This window comes from Phaethon lepturus, unplaced genomic scaffold (assembly GCF_000687285.1).
Source record: "Phaethon lepturus isolate BGI_N335 unplaced genomic scaffold, ASM68728v1 scaffold8077, whole genome shotgun sequence".
NCBI classification, from domain to species: Eukaryota; Metazoa; Chordata; class Aves; order Phaethontiformes; family Phaethontidae; genus Phaethon; species Phaethon lepturus.
Genome location: NW_010553973.1, coordinates 1 through 10,349, shown reverse-complemented (window position 1 = coordinate 10,349; position 10,349 = coordinate 1). Strand labels below are relative to the sequence as shown.

Below are 10,349 nucleotides of genomic sequence, written 5' to 3'. Positions count from 1 at the left end.
TCACAGTACCATGCCAGAGAGATTGATGGAAAACTTATACCAAGGAAGGGTTGAGCTAGAAGTGAATAACTCTGATGGAGCAATCTTCATGAAAGGACTTAACACTTGCTGAGATGGCAGGATATTGTGGAAGCCAAGAAATCCTTGCTGAGGTTTAGAGAATACCTTGCATCATTTTTTTGTATGGACTTAAGGGGATGTGGCATATTTTTACATGTGTATACATTAGCCCAAGTAGGAAACCTTTGGCTCTGTAGCTCAGAGAATGGCAGGGGATTTTGAAAATAGCACGTGTGGCTTTGGATTTTATGGTCTAAGTGAGGCAGCAATAGACATGAGTGCCTGAATGCTGCGGTCAGCAATGCATCTTGGAGGAAAAAATACCTAGTTCTGACTTTGAGGGGTAGAAAGAAAATAGACAACTAATTTAGTAGCAAAGAGGAGAAAACCTCCTTTGATCCCAAATGATTTGGGAGTCCACTAATGCTTCTGGCAGCTCTGGGAAGAGCAGAACTGAGGTTGGTGAACGCTTTTCAGATGGTTTCCTCCAAAGGATGTTGAGTTAGTGTGAGCACAAAGGCGGCATTTGTACCTGTGAACACTTAAAAACCAAACAATATGGTGCAGAATGAGATAGTTGATTCTTCAATGGTCAACTCTCGCTCCAAATATCAAGTCGTCATCACTCACCGTGGAATTTAGAGTTTTCTTGGACTTTGGCTTCTTATACTTCAAATAGCAATTAGCCGTTGTGGGATGGGGGATGACACCATGGTAAATCAATTTAGGAAAGCTTCTTCACAATGTGGGAGTGTAGTGGGAGAGGGAGGGCGACTGGAGGTTGTTGGATGCAAAAAATAATAATATTGGCCTGGTGTCTAGGATAACTCAGTCTAACTCCTTCAGTTGTGGAGTCATGAATTTAGGTATTGCAGTGAAGAAGGTTAGTGTTCAAGTTGCCAACTTTTCCAAAACTTTTAAAAATTATTAAAATGAAAGGAAAGAAGTGGTGGAAAGAGAAGAAAAAGGGTTGAAAGAGTAGCAATACTGCAGGAAAACATTCACGTAAAAATTGAAAATAGAATCAATTTGCTCGTTGTACAGATGTACCAAAGATAAATCTCCCAACAGAAGGAAGCGCCGGGATAGGAATGCAATATTTCAGCAGGCCTGTCATTCCAGGCAGGTATAACAGAGGCATTTCCTCGCAGGAAAGCAGCTTGCCTTGGCTCGCGTCTCTGGCACTTGCAAAGGAAACGCTTGAGTGTGTCAAAAGCGAGAGTGCACTTACAGACCTACGCAGGTGCCTTACTTCTGCCTCATCCTCCTCAAATTCTCATCAGGAAAATCCACAGTTAAACAAGGGAAGATACAGGCACGCTGATGAAAATGAGCTGATGAGAGTCGTAAAAACTCTTGACTTTGAGATGAGCTGAAGGCAGGACCCACCTGGAACTGCCTGTCTGGCAGCGCAGTAATTCCATGGTGCTACAGATAAAACTTGGCTACGCAGCTACCGGTGTGACTTGTGCAGCGGCCGGGGCTGCGTTTGGGTTCTCTCCCAAGCCTGGGTGATTGGAGTCTGAACTCCAGGAGAGCACAGTGGTTAGCAACATTTGACATGAAGTTCACAACCAAGGCAACCGGGTGCCACCAGCAGTGTATGTGCGAACCAGGTAGGTCTTGCTATTTACATCTGGTGGTAGTAAACCTTCTGGCTTCTTGGCTTCAAACTGGGGACAGATTGAACGGGAAGGAGAATAGCCCAAATGATGTTGCGAAGGTTCCTCTCAGCTAGGTGGGCATGGCACTGGGCAACCAGGTACTTCCTGAGGTCTGGACGGTGCGAGTGTGTCTCTCGGAGCAGAAGTCAGACAAGGTGCACAGAAGTTTAGGTCAAAGTCTGAAGCAGAAGCAGTTTCTTGACTTTGTAGATTCATATTGCTCTCAGAGGCTGGAGATAATTTCCGGAGAGTTAAAGCTTCCTGGGTTGGGTGCAATGAGCTGTTTGGTCTCTCTTCGGGTTCCTAGTGGGCAAACACACCTTCAGCTCACACTCAGCCCCCTCGATCCAAAATAATACAATTGCACAGAGTGCTGGCTGGCAGTTTAATCGTAACAGTTGTGGAACGGGTGTGTATAAAATAAAAACACCCCCTCTTCCCAAAAACTTTCCTTGGAAGGAACAGCTCGGTCTTTGTGAGGAGCTGAGAAAGCATCCGACTGACACCGTTGCCTTACAGGACCTCACTCAGCCTTAGGTTGCATAAAAGGGCTTTATAGGATTATAAAGGTTCCATGCAGCGGCAGCTCCACGGCAGCGTTTCAGGTGGGGGCACCGGCTCTCCCTGGCTCCACCTCTGCTTGTTCATTATTGATGCCACGTTCTGGAAAGTGCCACCTCACCCCCCACCTCACCCCTCTTCCCGGGGCCGCGGCATCGGTCCCCCGTGCTGACGTGGGCACGCATCCAGCGCCGGCGGGGAACCGCGTGCGCTGCCTTCGCCCGTGGAAGTCTTCACCTGGAAGAGCTTCGTCGCTTTCTGGACAGGAAAAGTGCCTTCCCCTAAATTTACTCCTTGTCTTGTTCTGGAGATGCTCTCCTAACTCACTGGCTTCGCCCCGATTCAGGCTGGCATGAAAGCCAGTGGAATTAGTCTGAGCAACAAGCCAGGCTGTGATGGATGCGTCCGTCTTCAGCACGTGCGTCTCATGGCTTGTTTTTCACCCGTTTGGACTTTCGTGTCCTCTTTCTCTGATGGGTGAGGACAAGGCAGAGCTGGGTCAGGAAACAGGAGGTGGAAAAAGGTGGTATCCTTCCTTCTCTGTAGGACAGCGTGTCGGTGTCTTGTCTTTGGGCTGTTTCCTCAGGAAGGGGTGATGGGAGTGTCTGCGTGCTTGGGCAGCTCTCGGCTCTCTGTGGCTCTTACCCGCATGTCCCAGGTACCAGAGCTGGTGCACTCCTACCTAAGCCTTTTGCACAGAGCAATGAAAATGGACCTTGCTGACAATTAGTCCATTTAATGCTTCAATTTTCTGTTGCTTCCCACGCCTTTCCATCCACTCGTTCTAAGTGGCTGCTGGAAGCCTGTCCTCTGGCATGGTGCGGCACTGCGAATCTCATTTTCTACCTTCTCCCTATCCCTGGTTCTTTACTTTGTTTTTTTTTAGGTGACTTTTATTGGAGATACGTGCAATTGGGCTGTACTGTCAGCAAGTTTTGCAAGGTTGATCTGTAGGAAACTGAACTTTGAAGTATGTCAAAGCCAAGCACTTAAGGGGGAGGGTGGGGAAGGGCTTCGAAATCGCCAATCGATCTGCAGAAATCTTGGCGGTAGGATCAGCTTCTGCATCCCTCCTCACTGTGATAGCCATCTGCTACGTGATACTTGGAGCTTGTGTTTTCCAGAACACTTAGCTGAACAGTACCTGCTTAGTTGGAAAGGTAAATTGGGGGGGGGGGAGCTGTAGAAAATGCTTTTATGCCTCCCTCCCTCTTCTTCGCCAGCTGAGGATATCTCTTGCGCCAGCTGTGAAAGCTTGCAGGGGTGAACCTTCAGAGCAGAAGTATTGATGAAGGCCAGGAGTGAATGTCCTGGAGATTTTGTTACAAGTCTTTACTCCTGTGAAGCTCAGACCAAGCCACCTTTCTCACGGTGGAGCCTGCTCAGAGCTCTGGTTAACGAGGCACCGGGGCTGGGTGATGGCCCATCTCTTTGGCAGAGCAGTCTGGGGAGCAGTTGAGACCAAGTCCACAGTCTGCCCCAGCTGAGACAGAGGAAAAATGTAAGGGTTAACCTTTGTCAGTGCTTCAGATGGAGCTTTCTGTTAGGCCTTTTGGGTGTGTTTATCATTTTGGGGGAGCAGGTTTTGGTGGGGGGGAAAGCATTTTTGGGAAATTTGCACTGGGTTATCCTAGTTTTCCATGTTTCCCACAAATCACTCTGACTTTTCATGTTTATTGTTGCAGGTTTTTTTTGGAAATCCTAATAGTTTTGAAGGTAACTGAAGGAGAACATTTCCCTGCCCCTCTCTTTTCTCCTAAAAATCCAACCCCCAAACCCAGCCTTTTTTTTTTTTTTCCTCCCTCCTTTAGACATCTGATGTTAAATCACCTTGTGAAACCATCAGTAATGATTGGATCTGTGCCAGATGCTGTGGCTCCGGTCAGGATTTTGTGCCCCTGGTGGAAGGAGGTTTGGGAGTTAAAACATCCTAGCTGCTTGCCCTTGGGGACCGCGCTCCTGGCGGGATGCGTCCCACCGATTAGAGAGAAATCCTCGTTAAAAAAAGAAACCACAAATCGCTGCTGCTGCTGCTGCAGAGCAGGCGGGGTTTTAAAGGGTTCCCAGGATCCATCTGTGTTCAGCGAAGGGGGTGAGCGTGTGCTCCCCTCCTGCGCCCATCGCCCCATCTCCCCCGGTGGTCCTGCAGCGATGGAGACGTCTCAGCCTCTGCCCCATCCCCACGCCCGCCCGTGCAGGACTGCACCGTCCCAGCACGTTTTCGGTTCTAGCTTGAAACAATTCTTCCTTTTTGGCTGGGGAAACGTGTCTTCAGGTCCTTCGAAACCCTGCATAGTGATTCCCATTGACTGCGTGGACTGGCACCTGGCCGGAAAAGGGCAGAGCCAGGAGAGTGGGGTGCGGGCAGCCTCGCCAACAAACCGCTCATGAGCCCAGCAGATGTTTCTGCAGCCTCGCTGTTCCCCGGGGCCGATGCCAGCCTGGTCCTTTTCCAGCAGCTCGTCACTTGACACCGGGAACAGTACGCTGGCTTCTTTTGTCGCACATTGTACGAGTCAAGGACCTTGTGCCTGGAGAAGGCAGGGGAGGGGAGAAGGCAATGGGACAAGTTTCTTCAGGTCACTTTTTTTTAGGTTTTGAGCTTGTTCTGCCTTGTAAAAGCTTTTGGCAGTATTGCCTGGAAAGTGTATCCTGCTGTCAAGCCTCAGGCTGTGGCTTGCTAGGTTTTATGTCAGGATCTCTTCTGCTGAGGGGCAGGGTGGTTGTATGTACTTTCTTGGTGTGTCTTTCGGTCTGGTGGGACGAATCACTCTCTATCCCTTCCCAAGCCAGTTCTGGCTCTGCTTGATGTGCTAAAATGATTTTTTTGTTGTTGTTTATGCACAGAGGAGTGACTGTAGTGCTCTTGTATTTTTGCTAGTTTCCCAAGTTCATGCAGTTAGGTACCTTCAATTATTTCTTTCCTATTTCAGTTTTCAACGCAGTTCTGTGGTGGAGATTGCCAAGGTCTTATGTCCAAACAAGCTCTGTGAGAGCTAATGGAGACCATAAATCCAAATATTGCTTCTTAACCTTCTTCTCTTCTTCCTACCTTGCACACGCACTGCAGTGAGCCTCCATGTAAAATCACTCCTTGCCCAGACATCAGCAAGTCCACATGGGTGCTCAGCCAGGGAGAACCTGCTCCCACCATGGCCCTCACTTCTACCGTGGTCTGTATTTCTCTCCTCACTGCTGTGTCCCTCTGTTCCCCCGCAGGCTGACTGGGAACGAACCCCTGACCATCCTCCCTCTGACCTCAGAAATGGAGGAAGCTGCCGTCAAAGCCCACTACAAAGTCTGTGACCGCCTGAAGCTGGAGAAGAAGCAGCGCAGGATGTGCCGGCGGGACCCCGGCGTGGCCGAGACCCTGATGGAGGCAATCAGCATGAGCGCGCTGGAGTGCCAGTACCAGTTTCGCTTCGAGCGCTGGAACTGCACCCTGGAGGGTCGCTACCGGGCCAGCTTGCTAAAGAGAGGTGAGCTGAGCGGTGGGTCTTAGTCAGGGGTGCTCACACCCCCTGCACCCATCGGTGAAACCCTGGCCCAGGTCACCCAGAGAGGTGGTACATGCCCCATCCCTGGGAACATCCCAGGTCAGGCTGGACGGGGCTCTGAGCAACCTGCTCTGGTTGAAGATGTCCCTGCTCACTGCGGGGGTGGGACTAGATGGGCTTGAAAGGTCCCTTCCCACCCAAACTATTCTGTGATTCTTCTATGATTGGCTTCCCTGGCATTTTGCAGAGTGGTCATTGGTGTGTCCTTGGCCAGTGCGCTGTGGGTCACCACCTCCCCAGAGGTCCAAGAAGAGCTTGTACAAGGTCAAGGCAAATCTGGGCTCATCTCATCCATGAAAGCGCACAGCAAGCACAGGATGTGCTGTATGGCAGTAATTTATGTGCTTGTACGAGTGAAGGAATCCCTGTCCACCTCCCACTGCTGGCCATGGCTGCTCTCCTTGGAGGCTGGAGATGTCTCTGCGTGTGGCTGGTGTCTGCAGCCAGTAGCTACAGTCGCTCCTCGCTTCTGCTGGAAGTCGAGCTGTTGCTGGAGTGGAAGGTGTTGAAATTCCTGAAGCTGTTCCCTCTTTTTTTTTAAATTATATTTTCCTATTTATGTCAACCTTTTGGGAAAGAAATTGAGCAAATGTCTTGTTAAGGGAAATAAGGCAAAAAGGACTGTTTTGTGCTGTCCTGTTAGCGGGGGCAAGGGGAGCCCTATCATAGTGCAGGGCAAAACAGGCAAAATCTGTGTGTCCTGTTACCGCTCTACCCAGGGAAAAGCTCCCTGGATGTGACTGGTGAGTAATTCCCACACCCCTTCCCAAGCAGCTCAGGTGAGTAAAATCCAGTTCGTATTTCTGGGCTACAGCTAACAGTGCAGCAGGACCATTTTACAGATAGCTTGCACGGGTCTCGAAGGCTTTCGTGACTTCCAGAAAATCCCACACCTAGAAACCCAGGGTCTGATGTGCTCAAAGATAAGGGCAGAGGTTTGCAAAACGCCCTCCCTCGCTAATTAGTGAGGAGTAATTCAGAAGTGCTAGGGCTTAACGAACGCGCTGTCACTGACTGCGGTGGAAACAAGGAAAGTCCTTATGAAACCCAAGAGGTCCAGCCAGAGCTGCAAGACGTTTAAAAATATCCCCGCATGCCGGAGGAGTCCCTGGGTTAGTGGCACCTTGGGGAAGCCAAGCACTTTCCCGTGCTGACACCTGGAGGCCACAGCTTGTTCCTTCAGACGTGCCTGTCCCCGTGGGCAGCCCTCGGCAAGGGCTGTCTCACAGCAGCCTGAAGTGGAGCTGCCTTAAAACACCACCGAGAACCCCTAGCCCTTGTCAGGACCCCGCGTGATAAATGGTAGCTCTGAGGGTTGCAAGGCTCTGCCTGCTGTCTCATTCTCCCATGTTTTATGCCCCCGCAACATCTCTGCCCTCCACCGATGCTGTAAATCCTGCAGACGTTCTTCCCGCAGGATAACACACTGCCCTGTAAATCTTTCTCCTCCTCTCCGGGAGCTGCTGGTTCCTGGTTCAGCGTTGCGGCAAGCGATAGCCCAGGGCAAAGGGGCACATGTATCACTCGCTAAGACACAGCTATTCAAATACATCGGTGTGGGCTTGCTTCCTCTCCTCCAGGACCATTGCAGCCTCTTAAGGAGAAGGGGGGGTGGGAAAAAAAAGGCAAAAACCCCCACGTTTTGCTTAAGAAAAATTTCTCTCTCCGTTTTTACACTTGGTCACCAGAACAGCCTGGCTGCTGCTTTGTGCTTGGGCTGATGCAGCCCATTTCTTAAAATAACAGGGGATTGTTTAAGGGACTTGTTATCCTCTTTGGATACTCGCGAACAATTTTGGAAATGGCTGAAACTGGATAGCCACGGACGGCAGGCTGTCGATGCACTGGGGGTTAGAATGCCTGCATTGATTTAAAGCTCATTATCTCGTTACAAAATATCTCGGTGCAATCAAATAGTGCATGGTGGAGATGGCTTTAAGTCTGGCCAGAGCCAAGAGTCTTGGACATGGACTTGCTCGGAAGTCGCCTGAGCTGTCTGTGGGCTGGATGATACCCATGCTGATGGGCACCGGGAGTTTGTGAGGCTTTTGGTGATGGAGAATGGGAGGAGTTGAGCTGAAGCTGATGAGGAGGTTGACGGAGGGGGAGAACCTGGCAAATGAACCATTCTTTCTGGCTTTCTGTCAAACCCAGTATGCATTGTGGTTTCACGGCACTGACTTTCTGCTGAGATTTCACAATTGCTCTGAATTCAGTGCCTCAAACCAGGAGGCCTTCAAGCTGGTTGTGGATCTGGACTATCTACTAAATTTAACCACGTCCAGGCTGTTTTCTGCTAACTGCAGTGTCTCAGACTCTCAGAGAAGAGTTTGCATGTCCCATTCCACTGAGGACCTTCTCTTAGCACACTGCTACCTCTCCACTTCATAGCACAAGTAATAGCAGTAGCAAGAGGCAACAAACTCTGTAACTCAGGAGCACAGAGGCTTAGGAGCATCTCTTTCTAGTAGTGGCATCCCTCTGACAGCTGTGTGAGCTGTCTGACCTAGGGTGTAACCTAGAAAAAGCTGAACTAGCCTACAAAAGATGAAAGCTTCTTAGAAGGCATTTTCTACACAGAGGATTTTGGTGGTCTGCATTCCCACGAGTTTTTGCTGTATGAATTACGTAAAGAATTCTCCCACCACTCCCAAAGAGAGGTTTGCAATGCTGAGAGTGTTTCTGGGGTGCTGGAGAACATGGTCTAAGTTCAGGGAGAAAACAAAGAGGAAAAAAAAAAAAAAGAAACAAATTTGGTTTCTCAACCCTGACCACTCTTCATGGTGTCTCTAGCAAGTGTGGAGTTGAGCCCTTTTTATTTTAATCTTTCTTCCAATAAGGGAAAAGCTCCTGCTCTTCTTTTCCAGGTGAGCAGTAGAGCAGTCAGACAATTGTCACCACAACCTGGTTTAAATCAACCCCCTTGGGAGGACCAAACCTCAGTCTTCTGGACTGGATTTTCATCTGTGTTCTGCCGAAGTTCATCATCGCGCACCTTGGAGTGCTTTGGGAAGGCAAGCTCTGAGGATGGGTCAGGGTAGCACCCCATGAGCTTGCTTGGACTACCATGAAACTCCCAAGGAACAGTTCCAAAAACGACCTGGCAGTGTCTCTGCATGTCCTTGGTTGACACACCAGCTTACAGATATATCCACTACTGTCACCATCCACTTGTGTTATTTTTGAGTGGGGGATTTCTTGAGTCGGATCCAAAGCTGTTCTGGAATTGCATCTCAAATATGCAGTTGTTTATGGCTTCCACAGCCAGAGAATGAGGAGCTATAAATACTGGCATGTTTGCTTTTTATTTCTGTCTTTTATCATTTGGATTGAAATCATGGGTGTCTCTGGGCCTCAGTTTACCTACTGGGAGGAGCGGATGCTGTTGCATCCCTGCAGGTGGGTGTGGAGGTGTAAAGGGCTGTGCATGAAAAGTTTCAGGTGTAAACTGTTTTTTGAGGCAATTGGGTGAGGTTCTCTGTGTGGGTGACAGGGTGGCTACTGTGTGCTTCCCAGTCCTCAGGTGCCTTTAGTTAACAGTTTTGTTGGACTGGAGTAGGACCCAGTGCTTTTCTTTTTTTCAGGGGGAGAGGGAATAACAAGGAGCCTTCATGGTTTCTACCCCAACCACCAGCCTGGAAGTCTGTGCTAGGTTCCTGCTATTTGGTGGCCCCATGGTAGCAGTATTGCTGTACCATGATGACGGTACCTCCGTAGCCTGTCCAGCTCTTGCTCACCTCTTTGTGTTTAGTCAGAGACTGTCTGCAGAGTGACAGCTACAGAGCTGGCCAGATTTGATTTGCATTCTTGAATCTTGTCTCGTGTCACCTCTATCCATCATTCCTTGCTCTCCACTGTGCCCTCTCCATCATCACTGATGCGTGTAGAGCTCTGCGTGCTTTGACATTGCTCAAACTCTTCTCACAATGGGTTTTGCCTTGATTTCCTCATTTTTTCTTAACTTTTGCTCCAGCTGCAATTAAAGCCGCCACCTCCTCTCTTAAACCTCCAGGTTTTAAGGAGACTGCCTTCTTGTACGCTATCTCCTCTGCGGGGCTGACGCACGCCATGGCCAAGGCATGCAGCGCGGGGCGGATGGAGCGTTGCACCTGTGACGAGGCCCCCGACCTGGAGAACCGTGAGGCTTGGCAGTGGGGTGGCTGCGGAGACAACCTGAAATACAGCAACAAGTTTGTCAAGGAGTTCCTGGGGAGGAAACCCAACAAAGACCTGCGAGCCAGGGTGGACTTCCACAATAACCTCGTGGGCATGAAGGTGTGTTGCAGACTGCTCGGAGTGGGGTTTCACACCATTGTGGGGTTTGTGGGGGCAATAAGGTGCTGCACTTGGGTGTGGAAACAGGAGTATTGGATGCAAAATGCATGGAGTGATCCTTTTGCTGGAGGAGGGGAGTTCCGTTTAATATCTTTTATCAATCATCTGGATGAGGGAAATGAGGGAATCGAGTGTGTGCTTGTTAAGTTTGCAGATGACACCAAGCTGGGTG

General features: G+C 49.7%; 1 protein-coding gene across 1 annotated transcript; it reads left to right on the top strand.

Moving 5' to 3' along the window:
* Positions 1 to 5,509: 5,509 nt before the first annotated feature.
* Positions 5,510 to 10,117, top strand: LOC104624333 (protein Wnt-9a; the record flags this gene model as incomplete). Its single annotated transcript, XM_010291677.1, has 2 exons — positions 5,510 to 5,764; positions 9,855 to 10,117. Coding segments are annotated over exons 1-2 (477 nt in total), but the record flags the coding sequence as incomplete, so codon positions are not given.
* Positions 10,118 to 10,349: the final 232 nt, after the last annotated feature.